The sequence below is a fragment of the Microchirus variegatus genome (genome assembly GCF_963457635.1).
Source record: "Microchirus variegatus genome assembly, chromosome: 1".
NCBI classification, from domain to species: domain Eukaryota; kingdom Metazoa; phylum Chordata; class Actinopteri; order Pleuronectiformes; family Soleidae; genus Microchirus; species Microchirus variegatus.
The window spans coordinates 15,364,326-15,385,460 of record NC_139802.1 but is presented as its reverse complement, the minus strand read 5'-3'; the positions used below and the strand labels follow the sequence as shown (position 1 = coordinate 15,385,460).

Genomic DNA, 21,135 nt, shown 5'->3' with positions numbered 1-21,135 from the left:
TATGCACCAAGATTAATTTCTGCCCACTCTATGCTGTCCATTGAGAAAACAGCAGAAAGGCACAAATGCCTCAGTGTAACTCACTCACTAATTGGTTGGTATATTATAGAGATGTTGAGAAACTTACATAAGTGCTAACATGTTGACTAGGGTGTCTTTCCTGTGTGATGTGATGTGAGCAGGGGCGTTGAAACAAATTTGAGAGTGGGCCCCCAAGATACATGATTACATTAGTCCACAGTAATGACTCTGTGGTCCCAAAATGAGACATTTACCACTTCCTTACTGTCTGAAAATCTGCAGAAATGTACCAAGCACACTTTACAGAGTTGGAACGAGGAGATTGGGTGTTTGTTATCATGTGTTTTGGGGTGTTGTTAGGTTTGGTTATGGCACTTTTCCATTATAAAGTTCTTGGCATGGCTCAACTGTACTGGGTGTGGTATCAGGAACGTACTTTTCCCAAAACTATAGTACGTGGTCTGGGTCTGAAATTGCTGTGACGTCCTTTTATACGCGACACAAACTACTACCGAGCAAACAGTTGTTTTCGGTGAACTGAATCATTAGAATCAGTTCATTAAAAAGACTAGTTCATTACTTCCTGCATGACTGGAACACAGGGTCAGTCTGGCACAGTCACTAAACTAATGATGATTTTGGGTTTTTCGGCAGTGCTGTCACTAAATACACCATTTCAGAAATGTCCTTGCTAAATGTTGGAGATTAACGCATGTTTTTAGGATTTTTAGGAAGTCTTTTTAACTGATCTACAGTCTGACATTGTTCGGTTTGATTCCTGTGTCAGATGTCGTGCTCATGACTTCCAGTGACATTTTAGTATCGGCTCAGCTCGTTTGGAACCTCGCCAGAGCAGGTGCTAAAAAAAAGTACCAGCTACAATCACTAATGGAAAAGCGAAATAAACCTAGTTTTGCTACAACCGCATAGTGGGAAAGCGTCATTAAATGTAGACGATCAGTTTTTTCTGTGGCTGCCCTTGAAGCGTCCGCTTGTATGAAAGCATGTTTCTTTAAGTTGAATGTAGCCAAGGGTCATTGTCATGCAACGGACACTAGTACCAGAGTCCTCAGACTGGATGTCACCTGATAACTTGGAAGCACTCAGGTTGTGGCTCAGTTAAACACGACAAACGGACATCACATCTCACATCACCTTCTCTGCGATTCATCTATTCTTACTGTTCATTAGCGACACTTGCCGTGAAACTCAAGTCTCCCCCCACTGCCTGTCCAGCAGTGAATTCCTCAGCCTCTAATTCTCATTCTGATGCCTAAGTAGAAGTGGGGAAGGCATAATTACAGTCAGTCGTACATCTACTCATGCTACATCCACCCCTTCTTTTCAAAGGAGTATTTTTAAGCTCAGCATTTTCTCGCCCAAAAGAGCCTTTTTCCCCCCCGCATGTGATGCCTTCTTTTTTTTGTCGTGGCCCCATAGTTGTGAGCTGACCCCCTCAGCCCTGTCTCCTGACTGATCACAGTGATGGTTTATTACTGTCGTCCCAGCTCTCTTATCTTTAGCCAGCAATGCTCATTTCCTTCCCCAGATTTAAATGCAAATGTGAAATTTAATGATAAATGCAATATCTGATAGGTGTGATAACACTGATTCACTGTCAGTATAAAATACACACCCCGGGGGGCTTCAAGCTAGCGAGCTCAACTTGCCCAAATCCACTCTTTTGCTCTCTCTCTCTCTCTTTCGCCTTTTTCTTCCTTTTCTTTCACAAATGCATATACCTGCAACAAATTCTTGAGGTCATTTAATGCACTAAAAGGAATCCCATTTTGTGTGTTCAGCAGTGTGGGTGCAGCTATTGCTGAGCAGTAATTGCTGAGCAACATTCTTGTTCAATGCATTATCCATCACATTGACAAAGTTACATTTGGTAAAAGAGCAAAACAAGGAGGAAAAATCCTACTTGTGCTGAAGGATATAAAAATAAAAATTCTTTGAGCAATGAATGAGTTAGCTGAATTTGGCCACTTTGCTAAAGCCATAATGTTTTTGTTTTTAATTTAGAATTAGGAGCATCTGCAAATCTCCTGTTGCTCCTTTTCTGTTCAACAATATCCTTTTAATTATTGTCTGATGGCACCTGGAGGTTTTCTAGCAAAGTCATATGAAGGCTTGTGCTTACTTGGACCGTCCCATTCATCCGGCCCCACTGCGGCGTGCCTGGTCTTCTCACTCTGGCCGTCCAGCTCCATCTCACCACCTTCTCGGTTTCCATCTTCTTCTCCTGCAAAGGCACACACACACACATACACAGGCATATGTTAAAGCAAATAGTGAGTAACCCTCCATCCAGTTTAAAAGCCTGATGGACTTAGCATATATTTATTAGCCTCGCAGAAATGGTTTCGTTTTACAACTCTTTCCTGTAATATTTAAGTGTGTCATAATCAGATGTTGTGTATGTGACATTGTGAATGTGTTTTTGTAGCTTAGTCCAAGCTCACCGGGTCCAGCTGCACACATTGATGTAAAAGGTGCTCCCATGAGTGCTCGCAGGAACAGGCGGAAGTCCCATGGAACAGGAAGGAAAGCAATGTGTGGGAGAGAGGTGGCTATTTATTACCTTTTGATCTATTGTGGAGCGAGCTAGAATGTGTGTTATAGGATGTAGGGCTGATTTACAGTCTCGGGGCTCACACACACCATGCTAAAGGATATTTGGGTATCTCTCTCCTGAATGTAAGTGCATAAAGACCTTGTTAAACCAGCTCCACCTCTGAGTGTGCAGCTGTAACACTGACAGGAGTGCCTGTTGAGCACAGATGCACTTAATCTAGAAAGAAAAAAAAAATTATAAATAAATTTAAACACGTCTACAGAAAGCACAGTTTGTACTCAAAGTTTACAAGCACATAAATCAGTGCTTCGTAGGTGTCCCTGGTGTGGCGCTCTAAATAAATCCGTTGTGGCTGACACAGTGAGTCTCTCTCCTCACTCGGGCAGAACTGCTTGGGGATGTAGTGGTAGTTTGCGGAGGAACATTTCTTTCACTTTTGTCACCAAATAGTTTTCGTCCCTTTGATGTTTTAAACCCAACAGTGAATGGTCAAGGACAGGCCCGGATTTCCACAGTAGATTATTACATTTTGGAAAGTAAAAGAAGTGCTGGAAGTGAAGAGTTCCAACATTTTTGGGATGACACAGACAGATGTATTTTCAAGATGAGGCTTGGATAGGACGTATTAGAGAAGACATTAGATGCCTGCAAGGGTCCATTTTTGTAAAACCCACACCTGTAAAGCTCTGTACCAGACCCAACCCATTACCCACAATTATTGCAATGTCAGATCTACGCCTTCCCTGCAACCTGACCTGTGATTATTTAACATAAATGAATGCACGCATCTATCAAACGGCTTTATTTTTACTTGCACGGTTATATGTTATATATAGCTACAGTCAATCACTGTGGCTTCACAATAAACTCGGCTTCTTACTTAGATGTAAAAATACTAGAAATCACTTAAAATTAGTAATTTCATTCCCTCTTGAGTTTATTCACTTTTATCCACTGGGGTATGTGTTTCTGCTATTTTTTTTATTTTTTTATTTATTTTTTTACTGCTTACACAACCTTTTATGGTTCAGATTTTGGAAGACTTTTCGACATAAACATATAGATTCATACTATACATGCTGTTCTTCCATGGATTCTTACCCTGAGTCTCAGAGTGTTGCTTACAACTTTTTCATTTGTGGAGTGTGCCCTGCACTACACTCCAACGCCGTCCATCCTCCTTTATCTAAACTTCTCTGACACATTTTGCTTATTTAGCTTTTTTTTGGACATACTGTATCCCTCTTTGAAGAAGGTAGAACATGTTGCTAAAAGTGAGAATATAGTGAGACTGAAGGGGAGTCAGAAATGTCCTACTTACAGTGTGTGAGGTCACTATGACCTAGTTTTGCTTATACAAGTGTCTGCTGGGGTTGGAGATTTCTCCCCCAACTCCTCCTCTCTCCCAATATATTATTAGGGAGCCAACTCCACTGAATTCCCCCAATATTTACTGCTGGGACCGGAGAAACCTCTTTAGCATACGAGGCTCGTATTCTGACGAGGATAACAAAAGCGTATATCAACAGTTCCTTCAACGGAGCGGAGTTTAGAAAAGCTGGCAAGATAACATTAAAGGCACTACCTTGATCTCAGGCGAACATGTTAAGCCCTGTAACGAAACGTATTCGAAGTGTTTAATTACAGCCCGGGAAATGAAGCTACAAGATGATTCCTTAATTAAGCAGTGATTAAGGATTTTCTGCCGTCTATCTAACACAGTTTGCAGTGCATTTTAAACACAATCGCCCCGGCAACCTCGCCAGGGAACAATGTCACAGGGCTTTGATGACGTTTCCTGCACAAAATGTCACAAGGAAAAAGTAGAGCAGAGGAAGAGGCCCTGGAGTAGCACTTGTTTGCTTACAGTGCAGTTCGATATGACCCAGAATAGGAGGAAAGAACACTGAGACCTCTTTTTATGGGTCTATATGACATAGGAATATTGACCTCTCTGATATAAAATAAATTGAGGTTTAGCATTTCATTCACAGATCCGCTATAGGAAATATAGGAGACTTTGAATCGAACCCCTTTGCAAGGTTATCAAGGGAGATTGAGTAGATTGTCAGTGATCATCCTTCACATTATCGCCTAGATCATAATTTACATCTGGCTTAGGTTCTTTTTCCTGTGCAATCAAATAGAGACTCTTCGTATTGAATGAAGGAAGGCTGAGGAGAACAGAAGGGATGGGGAGGCGAGGCGGCCTGCTGGGTGCAAGGTTGGCGGGCATGCAAGAGGAGCCAGTGAGCTGTTAAAATCAGCCCTATCACCGCTCTATCAAAGGACAGCTCTCTAGCCAAATAGCAGTCACACGCAGCGTGCCACACATTCAGGTCAATAAGCTTATAGGCGATTTACACAAACAGTTCCTGGAGCAAGGTAGCAACAAAGTCATATTGGCTTTTTCTCTCCCTTTTAGCATTGTATCCGCCATAGGAGCCCTTGAAAATGTCAATCTCTTGTGTGTGACTTTAAAGAGTTGTGAGAGCTCTAATTCCGACCACTGAGTCTGGAGACGGGTCCCATTTTCTGCAAAATTGAGTATCAGTTGTTTTAAGTCGTCGTGGGATTGCACAGTTTCATATGCTTTTTTTTATATATATATAACCCACTGCCACTGTGTGGAAACCCATCACAATCTTGCTATTGCTGGAGTGATTTTCAGAATGCAATATTAGGCGGGTAGAGGGCTGCTGCCCCCCCAGCAGTTGCAGTGCAATCACATGATATTGCATATATTTGGTTGTTGATGCAGATTATGCTGCAACAGATAAAGTCAATTCCAGGAAGCAACCTTTTTCACCAAAGTCAAGCATAGCTGTAAGACTTCTCTGCTATCTGAAAAATAGGTCTGAATTGCATGCAATTTGTGGCAGGCAAAGCACTCCAATGGAGCGAGGCTATTAGTGAAATGCTTTGCCACTGTCTCTTTAAATGCCAATAAATTCCCATCATTACAGAATCTGGCAGTTTTCCTCCCTGTCTGCAGCCTGGGTCTTTATCTCGCTCTGCCTCAGTCTCTGAGCATGTAGATCTGGCCCAGTTAGATTGTCATACTTAACAAACATTAATGATTAATTTCCTCCACTGAGTCAAATGGGGCTAAAGGGATGACTCGATTCATCTTATCGCACCACAAATTAGCATTTCCCCATATTCTTCAGCATCAACTGTGCATTAAAATTCCACATTAACCATTCTGGGCACTGGCAGCTGTGGCAAAAGAGCCAAGGAGATCTTCCTCCTCTATTACTGGAGATTCTGATTACTTCTGTGTTACACAAAGAGTGACATAATTAATTCTGCACTTTTAGTTTGTTACTGTACGGCTCTGACTGTTGCAGTTCAAGTTACCCACTGAGAGGTTATTTGAAGGGTCAAGGTGTGTTTGTTATTTCCTGGTTGGAGAGATCTGAGCTTTTCCCATGTCACTTTCATTGTGGTAAAAAATGTTTTCCCTACAATGTAATTCTGTAGTTTAACATGGACACTGCACATGTTTACATGTACCTACCCTTCATGTATCCTGACATTGACCCACTGAACATCACAGCCGCATCATAATCAGGCAGTGTGCACTCAGAATACTCATGTCATCTAACTTTTATTATATATAAAGTTACACCTAGGAAACGTTACACTTGAAATGGCATGTAGATTTAGTGTCAGATCTAACTAAGGAAGTCATTTGTCATGAGACAACACTTGGAACGCAGCGAGGGAACAGCTTGTGGAAACACCCTGTGCTGAACTTCACAGATAGCCAACAATAAAAGAGAGGGTAAACCAGCAAGGTGAATTTTCACAATTTCAGTAAAAGAAAAAGAAAAAAGATGCCACTTGGTGTCCATAAAAACCTATCTTTGCCGTGGAGTCAGTGTGTTCATCTGGGGGCTCTTCACAAATAGAGCTCCATAAAATGTGACTGAGCAGGAGTGGCAGGGTTGTTATTTGAGGTGAGATTCTGTGTTAATCACAACAGAAAGTCAAGGTCATTTCTTTAGAGACACGGTTTTGTACATACACGTGTTTTAAACGTGTGTTCCTTTAATGCAGGGATGTACAATTCACCCGAGCTGCTTCAATTCAGCAAATACATTTGAGATAAAACATGTTGAATTTCACTTGTTCTCCTCATATATTTAATATTAGATTGAGCCATGAGCTGTAAATGCAATTTGTTATTTTGTAAGTACAAATATCTGAAAATACAAATATGTAAAAAAACCTATCAATTATAATATAACCGGATTTTATCATTCAAATAATGGCAAGTATGAGGACAACGTTGGCATCAACAGTCTGAACATAAAATTGATCTCTAGAAGCTGAGGCGGTATGTTGGAGGAATTTATGCATACATTTAATGGAGTTCAAACTTCAAATGGAAATAGCCACTCCTGGCAGATTGTACTCAATTCCCTTGTAAGTTGCTTCGGATAAAAGTGTCTACTAAATGACATGTAATGTAATGTAAATACTCAAGCAGTGATTGATAAAATACTTAATGTAATAATTTTATTGTATGCACATCTTACCTTTTTTATTTTTGAAATACTCAAATGAAAAACAAACAGTCAAGGGTTTACAGTGAGAAATAAACACTGCTGTAGCTCCATTACTTCTCTTCCCCCCCTGAGTATCTTTTGGTAATTTAAAGCCAACAGGCCTAGCACCGCATCGATGTGAGGCACCGAAAACCAGCGACAGCCATGACACCATTTACTAAACAGGTTATAGAGCCAACACTCAGTGAATTTAGAAGTTCTCAAGTCAGCAACCAAGATGGGACATCTAGGTGATCCAAGCTCTTATCTGGGGAGTCCCTTTTTCTGCAAGGCTAAGGCAAATGGCTGAGTCTTTGGTGGCATTCAACTTCTTGACCTTTGCGCCTTTAAGCGGCTTTACTACTTCACCGCACTCTGATCAAAGTTAATAAGTGCTTCATATGTTAATGAAAATTGGTACTCTTCTTTGTGTTGGTACAGCTTTTTAATACCTATTATAGACTGAAACTTTTAATGGAGGTTTTAGGTCCCCCTGACAAGCCCATTTCAGAGAGTGACTACACAGATACAAGGCTAAGCTAAGACCAGAGAGTCACTGCTCAGTGGAGGAACCTTACACCGGAGACCGTATTCTCTGGGAAGCAGCAGAAGATAAAGGCCATGGGATGAGTGGCTGCTTTAAAATCCACGCTCAAGTCCACATATGGCTAATTACAGCATGCCATCACATTTGAGAGGGTTTAGTTAATCAAGGGGCTCTCTTTTTCCTCCTATAGTCGAGGAATAACACACTTAAACCATTTAATGCTGCCAGGATTGTGTCCTGTGTCCTAATTCACCGCAAATTCACATAAGTGGGGTAAATTTAAGCCAGTCCGACATTAGTTTTAAATAGATCTAATTGAGAAAAGGGATCATGGTGAAAATGACTACACCTGATGATTGCATATAACGTGCCAAGAGGGGAAAAGTATGTTTGAATAGTGTATCGTTTGGGCTTTAGGAGGCAGTGGGAGACTTAGCTACTGTAAGTTTCAAAAGCAGGGTAATAATAAAAATCTGACTTGGTGTATGTAACAGATTACCAGTGTCTCCTAAAAGTAGTATTTGATGTAAGTGCTGCTTAGTGTTGATGTTATTCATAAAAACGGGGGAATGGGAATGAGATTTGAGACCTAGTTCCTCACAGGGTTTTATCCAAAACAACAAGACTTTTGAATGCCTCCAACTGAATTCTTTGAAGATTTCAAGAAGTTGTACTTTTTTTCCTTACGCCGTAGCCACAAGTGCACTGCGCCGTCTATTTCATAGCTCCTGGGTTATTACAAGACCCCACATTGTACTTTGAAGTTTGAGTAAGGACACATTACGAGGGAGACAAAGGGTGAAACAAATGAGGTGTCACTGGTAATTACAATTTCCAAACAATTGTGCCATTCAACTTTTTTTTCTCAGAGAACAAAAGGAAGACATTATTGATACGATTACTGGGGCATAGCCCACCTGAAACATGAAAGATTTCCCCTCACCCCAATAATGAAATCCCACGAGGCACATCAGTTAAGAAGTGTGAATAAATATTTCTAAACAATTTTCTCTTTGAACGGCGAGAGGAGAGGCAGACATTAAAAGCATTGGTTCTTCATTAAAAAGACAGGTTTATGGCATCCGCGAGCCTGTCAGAGTGGGGACACCTGGGGTAGTGAAAGCCAAGCAGCAGGGGGGGGGGGGGGGTAGGATGAGGCGGGAACTTAAGGGGAACGGGACAAGTCTGTCATCTTCACACTGTAACCTGGAGCAGACCACAAATTAGCTCCTTAGATGGCGAGGTGTGACCAAAAATGAAACAAACATACAAAGGAGCAATCTAATTGAATTGAAGTTCAAAGAGGGCGAAGGGTTGCTTTATAGTGCTGGACCTCCGAGCAGGAGCAGGTGCTGCTGAGCATTCACAGAGCTTCAGAGCATGAGCACAGGGAAGTGTTACACTGACTGATTGATGGGATGAAATATCATCATAGATAGTTTCAACTCAAGGCTGTGATGCGGGACAAATTCTCATACAGACACGAGCTCTGTATCGGAAAATGTTGACATACTTTTTTAAGACTGCGTTAGCAGGAGTCTAACTTCCTTTCTGATTCCCAGCACGATGGTTGCTTGACTCATATTAGGCATAAAAAGAGAACCGCGCACCACGGACTCTCCGAGTTCTATGCAGTAGAATAAGTATGTGATCCGCACCTTTGTTGCAGAAGTATTCCATGTCTTCGCAGTTCATGTTTTCCGTCTCAAACTCTGCAGTGAAGTTCTCCTCCGCCGAGAACTCGTCTTTGGCCAGGAGCTCGTTCTCCTCGGAGACACACTCCTCCTCCTCCTCCTCCAGGCCATCCTCCAGTGGACCTAAAAGAACACACACACACATTCACATTCACATTCACACACACATACACACACACACACACACACACACACACACACACACACAAGGGAGATGTTCAGCAGTTTCATCACATCCTTCAGGCTTTTCATTAAAAAAGAACCTCTACCTCTCCTTGTTTCTTTTGTTGCGATACCTACAAAGTTATTCATAACGCTGTACTGTCTATGCATTCCATGTGTAGACACTGAGTATAGACAAATATGAAGCCATGTGAATAATATTTTACCTTAATATTTCATTCCATTTTTTTTTTTTTATTATTATTTTCATTCCATTACAGCTATTGAAAAATGCCCTTTGAGACTGTGTGCTCTCTGAAAAACAAGCTGACATACAGCCAAGGTGAGCATTGATGTTAATCCCAGCTACCTGCAAAACAAAACCTCACACAGACAGAGGGAGGGAGGGAGAAAAAAAAAAAGTTCCTTTCCAGACTTTTCATACAGGCATCAGCAAGGGAGGAGGAAAGGAAAATACTTTTATTAATTTGTTAGCCTTATCACAGGGTACAATGTTGATTTTCCATTTACATTCCATGCCTCCGGGTAATACACCAGTGCAATCTTAAAGGAGACACTTTTCCGTGTGATTAATTTTTCCCCTCTCTGTGCAATATTATTTCTTTAAATCTAAATGATTTCAGAGTTTTGCTTGTAGCTGTACATCTCTTTTGGTATTTGCATATTACCATTCCTGCTTCAATCAAGGGTGTTGATGGAATTACTGTACTGCTACCTGAATTGTATTAGCTCTGAAAAACATCTCACCCGGCATTTGAATGTTATTAAGATAATGTGCATCTTGCACACCTCTCCTCCAATGTCAGCACATGAATTACCATAGCAAAGAATTGTTGGAACACTTCAAGTTTAAGGCTAGTTTTGATTTGAAATAATAACACACTCCAAGCCTTAAAAAAAAAGGAGCCCTACAACAGTCATGAAGCTTGTCCTCCAAGTATTATGAGCTGTGAAACTGAATAATCGTATCAAAAAGTCCTGCCACAACTGCATGCTCGACGTGGATGCTGTCTCTGTCTCCGCCTGTCACACATGAGCTATGTTGCAGCCTCCTGAGCAACATCCTGGAGCTCAAACAGAGTGCGCTGATATCCTCTCGACACCTTTCAGCGTGTTTGTTCTATTGTAGAGGGAGTGAGCCCCTCAGCTTTAATAAAGCAATAATTTCAGTTCAGAAAATGGGGCTGGTGTGCCTCTCCTGTTTCTCTTTCTTCCCACACTGAGCCTCATAAAAGACCCCCCTGATGTCCACAAACTGCCTGCTCTTTTCATTAGTCTTATAAATTACTCCTTTGTAGAGGCCTACATCTGCAGGAGCCCCGGACATGAAAAGAATTAGCACACAGATCTCTAATAGACACTGTGGAGGCAGAGTGCTGCTTTTAAATTAGGATACAGTTTTATGATCTTATCTGATGCCTTTTGCTGATTCGCTGAGGAGCGAAGTGAAGCGTGAAGTGACTCGATGAGTCTACCATCGCTTAAGATGATACCGGGAGATAAATATCGCAGTATCAAGGGGAGATTGTATGACTGCCGTTAAAAGCTGGCTGCCAAGTCAATTGAAGACAGTGTGAAAGAAAGCGGGGAAATACATTTCTATACGCACGCTCTGTACACATTCCATTACACAGCTGAATAAGAACTGTGTGTACAACTAAACGATTCTTCCTCTGTTGCTGGCAAATACAGCAGCGCCATTGCACCATAGAAAATGGACCCACGGTGTTGTGTGATAATAAGGGTAAAGGGAGATTAAAGATAAACTTCATGGTCAATAAGACACAAAGATTAGGGAGATAAGATGAGATAGAGCTGAGGTTTAATAGACTCAGAATAAGGGCATCTCACTTCCCCACTCCAGCAGATAGTAACTAAATGGAGCATTTTTAAACTGATAGAGATACTGGAGGCCTTACTGCATATGGAAAAAATGAAAGGCTCCACCCAGTCTTAGATATTAAAGGGGGGTCTGATGGCTACTTCTTGACAGCGTAGATTACCAAAGTTTGTTTGCATCCTCACATGTTTAGCTTATTATACAGTATTCATTGCATGGAGAGACCTGAAATTATTTCAGAGACAGCAATGATAAGAATAATGACTTTCTAAACGACTAGCACCACACTCCTAACTCATTTTCTGATAGTGGCGTTCCTGCTATATTTAGTTGTGTACTGTTTAAAATCCTGTCACATTCACTGTGTGACCCGCGCTTGTTGGTGCATTTCTATAGGGTCTGCTGACGAATAGGGCCAGAGGAGTGTACGCTGCCTCACCCTCTTATCAAGACTCCTCTGGAGTTTAGATGGCCAATGACACCGCAGGGAGAATGTGCGCGCTGCACTTCACTTTCACCACAGAGCAGCCCACTCATCACTAAAGACACACAAATCTGTAAAAAGCAAGTCTCTTTTGAATTGGCGGGTGATCTTGGAAGTGACAGCACAGTGTAAACACTGTTTTGGAAAACGACGTGGAAATCTTTTGGGAATCTATGAGGCTGTTTTCAACCAATTGCATCTGTTCTGTTCTGCCAGGGTAATCTGAGAAGACTTGCTCTGCTCCAAGTGGGTGTCTTGAACTTTTACAAAGTTTACACAAGAATAAAAATGAAGCCGCAAATCAGTTTTGTAATACTTTGAAAAATAATACATATACATGTTTCTAAACCCTCTGTTTTTTTTTGTTTTTTTTTATATTATAAAATGTATCTTAATTTATCCAGCAAAGGTCTAAACATGAAATGGTTCCAGGCACCAGTTTCACTATCTGTTACTTTAGTTTTCTTTTTTTACTCAGCTTCTCTCTCTCTGGGGGTCGCCACAGTGGATGATCCGCATATTTGATTTGGCAAGAGATTTTTACGGCGGATGCCCTTCCTGATACAACCCACCCATTTACCCGGGCTTGGAACCAGCACAAGGAGTACACTGGATGTGACACCCCTGTGGCTGGGGTTAATTTAGAGTGTCCAATTAACAATGAGCAATGGGGGATTGGGTACCTAACTATCTGTTACTTGAGTATATTTTTATAAAACTGAGCAGAAGAACTTCCCAGTGACCAAGTTTGCAAAATAATAATAATAATAATAATAGGCATTATGTAATAATTGAAATTATGATTAATACATTGTAAAACACATTTTTAGATTTATTTTCCTTTTTTTTGCATGTGAAATCCTGGACTCTTTGTCATACTGAAGCCTTGAACAGTCCTTGAGATGAAACAATGCTAAAAAGAAAATCCCTCTTTGATTAATTAAAATGACTCGTGTTCTTCATTAAAGCATTAACCTGCTGTCAGGGTTCACAAGCCAAATAAACTGAGAACCACTTGACTAAACAATAAATCAGTTAAGCATGAAAGAATAATCACCATAACAACAAAGAGAATGGTCAGCAGTTGCACAGCCCAACAATAACTGTCTATGACTTGACAGCTGTTCTGTTCGGACACCAGTGCCAATTCACAGGCTTCACTTTGAATCATAGAATTCATCCCAGCACAAATATCTGTTCCATTGTACTTCCACTTCCTCTCAATCAGGGTCAGTGTCCAGGTATCTCTGAACCCCACACCCTAATCACCCACTCCCCCTCAACAGACCTGTATCATCCACATCCGTCCGACTCTTCCTCTGCTGAATAAAGCCCAAGAAATATCAGCCCTGTTCAAACAGTCATGCAGCAGGCGCAGCCAATGCTAATAGAGACATTGGTAGCTGAATACAGGCTTGATCACAGTGGCTCTTTTGTTCGTGGCGTGGCCTCTACCTGATAGGGATCGGCCATGCTGAGTGGAGCTCCAGAGAGGGATATGGTAATGCCCCCATGCACCACGAGTACATAAAATGGGGTGATGCTCTGAGACCATGTGATGGACAGAGGATTAATGAGTCAAAGAGGAAGGGGAGCAGCAGCAGAAGAGAGCGGATTCTGGACAGATGTGGCAAAATAAGCATATCTTTAAGGAAAACACACACAAGTCTGTGACTGTGGACTAAAACAGAATGTAGAGGAAAACACACACTCAGACTTGCCAAGTGTGCTTCACAAAACCTCAAACTTTACAAAAGCAGATCTCTAAACACACACACGTGTGTGTGTGAGCAAATGTGTATGAGTGACTGCTAATTTCATGGCGTGCTTTTTCAGCCGTCTGCAATGTGGCGAGCTTGTGGTCGGGCTGTGATAGCGACACCTCGCATTATCAGCAGGCTCCACAGTGTGATGTGTGGATCACAAACCCAGCCTCCTCTATAGCTACCTAATTAGAGGTGAGGTAATTGAATCTGACAGAACAAAGCAGCAGATCTCTATAAGCATGGAAATCATTTTTTTTGCTCCCACCTATACAGTTTCTCATCCAAAAGGCTCATTGAAAATGTGTCCAAGCTGGCCTGGGGATAAAACGTAGCACCTGAGACTAAACATGAATGCATAATGCAGCCCTAAAATCCAACAGGGCAACGCTGCACAACCCCTGCCAGCTCTGCTCCGTGTGACTGGCCCTTTGTGCCAACACTGATACGGGGTCCTCCTCACTTCCAGGTGAACACACACAGACTCTGCAGGACTCTTCAAACTTCTGCGGGGGAGGAAATATAGAAACGCAGCTCAAGCTGCTAGTGGCTCTACACTGTGAGCCAGGTAGGCTCAGACACATTCATTTGTTTACCCCACAGCTGGAGAAAGGAATGGATAAATGTGTAGTGAAAAAAAAAAACAAAAAAAAAAACTCCATCTCATCTTACAGAAAGAGGAAAGAGAGAGAGAGAGATGAGGAGAGTAGAGACTGGGGGCCATACTCTCTCCTTAGCTCTAATGACCTTTGGGAAGTAGAGGGCTCCCTCAGCCTTAGAGGAGACGGAGTATATATGTTACAGGGCTCAAGCCTCTAATTTAATCCTTGATCACTGTAATGAAATAGATACCATTTACGCAACTCGTAATAGCTTAATATGCTACAGGAACCCTCAAAGGAATTTTTCATTTCAAACATTTTTTTTTTCATACTGCGCAAATCTTAGGGAAAAAAAAAAAACCGAGGAGCCTTTTTCCACGATGTACGCTGTGATCAAACTAAATGTGGAGCTAATGCTGTAACACGAGTCAAAAGTAAATTAGCATTTGTATTTTGTCTGTAAATGGCTGCTTGTGTTTGTGTGTGTGTGTGTGTGTGTGTGTGCTGGAAGGAATGTGCAAAAGCTTCAGTGGAGACTGATGTTTTTTTGTTTTTTTCTAAGCTGCAGTCTGTGACCAAGTATAAGCAATAGCATTGTTAAACTTGATTTTCCGGTTGCTAAGCAATGTATTTCGTGTGATTAGAAATGGCTGCCTTCCTAATTTTGGGCACTTACAATTAACAGTCAACACACTGCTTGAAAACTCAGCAACAATACTTGTCCTGAAATTGCGGTAAAAAAAAGAAAAAAAAAGAAAAGAAGAAGAAGAAGCAGAAAGAGAGAGGGCAGGTTCATCAAGGGTGGATGAAAACATTTCACATCCTTGTGAAACAAACACCCATGCATACAGGAACACACGCACACAATCTCCTCTGTGACAAGAGATGACATCTGATGACATCATGCATTTTGATGACATCATGCATTTTGATGACCCACAAAGTTTACATTACTGTTCGGTTATGCTTCATGCAGTGCACACACACACACACACACACACACGGAGTGGGAAACAGCATCGCCATCACTGTCTGCGGAGCTGCTCGAAAATGTTACCCAGATGCAGAATAATTTGACGAAATTATTTTCGCTCACATTTTCAAACGCGTGTTTACGCAATTCTGCCGAGTATCTCGCTCCAATCAGACGTCGCGTTGGATCCCGGCTTGTTTGCAGACTTGCTTAAGTTCTGTGTTGTTGCGCCCAGTGTTTCTGTCTGGACCGTTGAAGGGGAATAACACGCACTTCTTTATCCAATGAATTTGAATTGGAATGGTATGAAAACATGCTGGCATTTGACTATGCCATTAAAATGCTGGAGGCACCTCTGAGCGTGCCCGAGGGCTTCAGCAGATGCCAGCCAGTTTGTCTGTGGAGTTAGCTGGGTCCTGCTCCACTCTACTGCCTCCACTTGTCTCTCTAGAGTCTACAGACACACAAGCGTGCATCCAAGTGGACACTGGTGCAACTTGGTCCATAAAAGTCACAAGGCATGTCCTCCAATGTCTCTTGCAGGACAACATTTGCTTTGCAGGGGCAAACGGACAGATTAAAACGCTGTTAAGTTGGCCGGTAATGTTGTGTTCAGGGCCTTCCTGTTACAGACCTGTTTCTCCTTCTGGCTGAGTGATTTATTAGTGTCATTCTGTTACTTCTCAGGAAATAAAATTTAACCATGTGCCTGTACACCGAACGTGACAGCTGAAACAAAGCTGGTAAAATATGTGCGGTCTTAATTACTGGTTTATAAGCAAGCTTTTCACTAGAACGTTCACTTTTAATGAAGCCATTGAGTGAGGCTCCTCCAGGGAGCTATCATGGTTAAGTGGGGGCATCCATCTTCAGCCACTGGGCTGTCTGCAGACGAGTGGAGGCTCTGACTACAGCACGCTCACCTCATATTAGTTCACTTTATCTCCACTAAGTAAAAAGTCTGTTGGAGGGTGCTAACGGTGGTGAGAAAAGACTTTTCTCCACCAGCTCTGATGAAGCAGAGGCAGTTTTCATCCAGTAGAGGCAGCGGGCCACTTCACTGTGTCTAAGTCGGTGCTTAAAAAGACACCAGTGTTCAACCTGAAAAGCATCACATTCATCACATTCAGTGGCCCCAATGTGATGGTAAATGCTAAAACTCCCTCTGTAACAAATAGCTTTTATTTGGGCGCCATTTCAAAGAATTTAATGGGGAGCCTTCATAAAAAGAAAAAATGATTAGTGTATCAAATAATGTAGATAAAACAATATTCTTCCATCAAGGAATTTCTATGAAATGGATATATCTAAGATGTCAATTTCATTCCAGCATTGTGACGGATGGGGGGGTTCCTTTTGCAATAAATTCTTCATTAATTCAATTCTAATTTGCCTCTGGTTCCTATTTCTACTATTGATAGTTCCACTTCTTAATACCTCGGATAAGGCGCGGGGGGGAAATCATTGCAATAACTCAGTGGAGACTGTGAGCAGCAGATATCATCTAAATATTACCAATGCCAAAAGAAGTGTGAAGTCTGATGAACATTTCAAAAGAACAATTCTTTGTGGATCAGCTAAATCTTTTCCACTTTTTAATTAAAAGTAAAGAAAATAGAAGTTAATTATCCTGTAAAGATTAGCTGGTGGGCATCTTTCTGTAAATTAGTTCTAATTAAAAGGAAATTGTCAAATGACATTCAAAGCACTGTCCTTTAAAACACAGACGGAGATGGGCTTTTTCTTCCCTCCCTCCCTCCCCCTCAGCCTCACTCCTAATTCTTGATCTGGCCATGTGAAGCTTCTTGCTGGAAGATTAGGATTCTGCCAGTGCTTCAGACAGCACACACACACACACACACACACCATGCTCCCTGGATAGCAGGCCTCTAGCACGCTGAAATACTACTGCATCAATGGGGAGCTATAGTGGCTGCCGGAGATAAATACTCCTCATTGATAAATGATTCCACTGATTAGTTACTTGGAATTGGGCTTACACCTTCACATCAGGCTGATAGTGGCTTTTCAGATCTTCTTTTGTGTCTTATCTAGTGTTTAAACTTGGGAAAAGCTACAGTTTTGCGGTTATTTTTTCCACAGATATTGTCTTAAAATGCTGCTGGCATGTGCAGGGATAATACTCCGCCAACTATTTCCAAACAAGAGATGATAATTATGTTTCATGCAACATGAGGCAATAGGTGTTATTGTCAAACTTGTAATATTAATATAGCTTATTGCTATTTAAGGTGTGATTAACAATGTCAACTCAAATGTCAAATAATAATAATGCACCATCTGATGGCTAAAGATACATTTTCACAGTCAGCCTCTTTGAAATGAAAGCTAGCACCATGATGCATAACCGCTAACTGCTAAGCTACTTTTCTCCAGAATTTATTTGCCTTCATTTCTTAAATTAAATAATAGTGTTCCTTGAATCACAAATTACCACCAACGTATCTTGTAAGTCCAACATTTGCTTGTGTACTTAATTAAAGTGTATGTTAGATATAACTAAATAACCCACACGTTATAACTAAATAACCCACAACCGAACCATGCTTAAATGTTGGAATTGATCCCATTCTGCATACTGGAATGAAAACAAAGAATCTTTTACTGCTTTATTTCAATATATTAGAAAAGTGGAACTAAAATTGTCCTATGATATTGGCAATATCAACTCAAATTAATCATCTAAAGCTGGAATGAATGTTTAGTCCAATTGTAACTGAGTTATTATGCTGATTCTTAATTAAATGTTAACTCAACAGAAAATAATGACGTTTAACCCTCACAACTTTACAAACACAAACTTAACATATTTAACTTATTAATCAATTTACATGAGATAATTAACTTCTTCTGCTTATTCTAAATACAACTCAAACTCTTAATAGACAATGACACAGATTTTCTAAATAAATCAAATTCAACTCGTTTACTAAAAAAAAAAAAATGAACACACAGCACTTAACCAACATCCACTATCATCACTTTACACATAAATGATGAATCAGATACTCTTTGCGTGTGTGTGTTCTCTGTAACTTTCATCTGATTTCACGTGCATTTCATCATTCACTGTCTCGGCTTGGCTGTTGCTGCCATGCGCCCGCATTGTATCAAACCGGATTCCAGCAGTAAAGTCTGACAGAAGAGCGAGGAAAACATAGCTGAAGCCCCTCCATCTGCTCTGGCTAATGATGATGCTCTCCCTGGCCTGGAGCAGAACTGTGTGAGGGAGATTTACACCCATAATACCCCCAGGGCTCTGGAGCTGCAACCATTCTCCAAAACACTGTCGCTCCATCACTTTCTATATGATAGCTGGCAGAGCAGGTAACAATGGACCAGCAACAATGTCTTTTTGTATTACTGACAAGTGCCTTATTTGGTTGACATAACCTGCCTCGGTGTCTGTGGAGTGGCACTGAGCACACAGGGAAATGGATGACAGCTACACCATTGACACATTGTGCACTTGCAACAATCATACCACACTATGTTTTTGAAAAAATACCCAGCAGTGTGTGTGTGTTACAAGTCAGGCAGTGACTGAGGGAGAGGTGGCTGTCATTGTGATACACTAATTGGAATGAAGGGGGGGGGCAACAGGCAGCGATAGTGATGCTTATTTATTTATTTACTTACCCTGTTTTAAAGGTTTAAAGGTTGTAATTGTAACTTCTACGTGGGGGATCTAGAGCCGCTATAAGCTCTGTGTGGGACTAGCGTTGACATATATCTCCTAAAACAAGTAAGTTAAATAGTGAGAGTCCCTCTGTGTGTGTGACAGACTAAGAAAGAAGAGGACAGTGAGAGAGGCACATATCGGAGGGGGGGGGGAGAGGGGGTGCAGAGAGCTCCACTCCTCAGGGATTGAGTGTTCACACACAGTAAATGGAAGTGGCACAGCTCTGACCTTTGAGCTGCAGCATACGAGTAAAGTGAAGGCGCTGTCAAAATATTGCTTCAGAAATGACAATCCACCTCGCCAGTCCCAAGTCTTGACATGGCAGGCAAGTGGAGAGCGGTAACCTGCTGATCCCGACATTACAAATGAGGGATTATCATGACAACAAACCGCAGCGCGACACACTGCATATACCCTAAAGATATTCTGGCGCTGCCCCTTATTATCAGCCAGCGTCCCACACAGATAGCCAGCAGATGACACTGCGAGCCCCCGCCCCCAGAATCCAAAGAATGTTTACATGTCGCAATCTCCCAAATTACATTTCATAAAGTAACTTCTGCTTATCATCACCAACTTTGTGCCGGTGCGGTAATTCACTTCCATAGTTTCACAGTTACAAAGTAGGCTTTGGCAGCCGAGCGGCTTCTCAGCGTCTTCATTTACACCCGTGTAATACTCAAGTCCACAGAGAATAACTCAATCGTAAAGAATACCAAAATATCACAAGAAAATTACCAGGGCTCTGAGAGGAAGCTTGGGAGGAACAAAGACAGGAAGCCATAATTATATCTTGGCGTGTATAGCATGTCAATGGGCCACCTTCATTCTGGAGGGCATTCCCCTGGGCCCCTCAGGCATCAAAATGATGTCCAAATTATTTTGCGCTCTACTGTAGCATGGCACCAATATCATATTTACTGGTGGTGCATTATGACAACATTGATATTTACACCTGTCTCTCTCTCTGAGAAGGTTTACACTCTGTCATTTAGTAAATGTACAGTATGCATATGAGCTTGTTGGCAGGGATTTAATTTAGGTCAGAAATGGAATATATCAATAGCAACCCATATGTGCATCTTTCTTTCTCATTTCTCTCTCTCCCCTGCCCCTCCCCAGCCGCCTTTGCTCAGAAGCTTGGCGATGAAGCAGCTTGACGACTGCAGAAGTGTGATATGTGCAAATCACATTTGCAGATGAGCTTGAAACTCCTTTTAATATTCAGATATCAGACATCCCGCACTGAGAAGCCAGCTAAGACGCGATTCGGGGGGAGAAAGCAAGATCGGCGTCATTAGGGGAATCGTTAGAGGCTCGGTTTACATTTTACATATTTCACAAAAATGTACAACCAAGTAAAAACATCACCAGTTATCTGTGATAACAATGCAAATTTTTGTCAGGGAGCACATGAAGATTCTGTCAAAATCCAAAGTCGCTCAGGTCTTTCTTTCCTCCCCCCCCTTTTCTGGCTTAACACCCCCAGCTTATTGGCGCTTTGATTCCTTTCATATTTTTTTTTTCCCTGAGAAGACACACAGACTTCTGGAGTCAAAGGCGGTGAAAGGTACGTTTGCCACGAGGCACGGGAACACGTGTCCCCGTAGCCTGCCAATAGCTCATCAAACACGCAGGCCTGTGGATGGATGCGAGCCCGGCTGCCATTTAGGACATCTGAACGGCATCCACTCTGCCACACACACCATCCCTAACTCCTGTTTACTTGCTTCAGTTGGAGTCACAAAGAACAGCCCCGTTTCCTGACCATTTTCCCTGCACATACATGACAACAACGCCACCACAAGGTAGCATTCTGTTCCCCTTGTACCTGCTCCTTTGTGGCGTACAGTACTGCTCTGACAAGATTTCTGCCCGCTTTACAGCCTCAACTTTTTCATTGGATGAGAGAACATAGCCCCTGCAATTTCCCCCCTACCTTCTTCATTTCCCCGTGTCTTAGCCCTGCACCAAATTTGTCTCTGTGCCATTTTAATTACAGCCAAGGCAATCTTTATGGTGGTATTCTGCGAGAACACCAATCTGCAAAAAAGGTGATAAGTAGAGCCGCCACCCAGCTTTGGTATCAGTAATAAACAGACACTTAATTGAATAATTTGACCTAAGAGCCTGATCCTGGGAAATAGCATGCTGGAAAAAAAATATTTTGAATATTGAAGACAGTTCAGTGTTT

At 41.7% G+C, this 21,135-nt stretch overlaps 1 protein-coding gene across 2 annotated transcripts in view; it reads right to left on the bottom strand.

Annotated features, from left to right (window-relative positions):
* The window catches only part of zfpm2a (zinc finger protein, FOG family member 2a), a gene marked incomplete at its 3' end in the record, with an annotated part of 114,024 nt that overhangs the window by 73,166 nt on the left and 19,723 nt on the right, over nucleotides 1–21,135 (bottom strand). For both annotated transcript variants that reach the window (XM_083888028.1, XM_083888029.1), the window contains exons 2-3: nucleotides 9,358–9,516; nucleotides 2,165–2,266 (exon numbers count right to left, since the gene is read on the bottom strand). In XM_083888028.1, coding sequence (XP_083744154.1) covers nucleotides 2,165–2,266; nucleotides 9,358–9,516 — 261 coding nt within the window. The remainder of the gene's footprint in view (nucleotides 1–2,164; nucleotides 2,267–9,357; nucleotides 9,517–21,135) is intronic.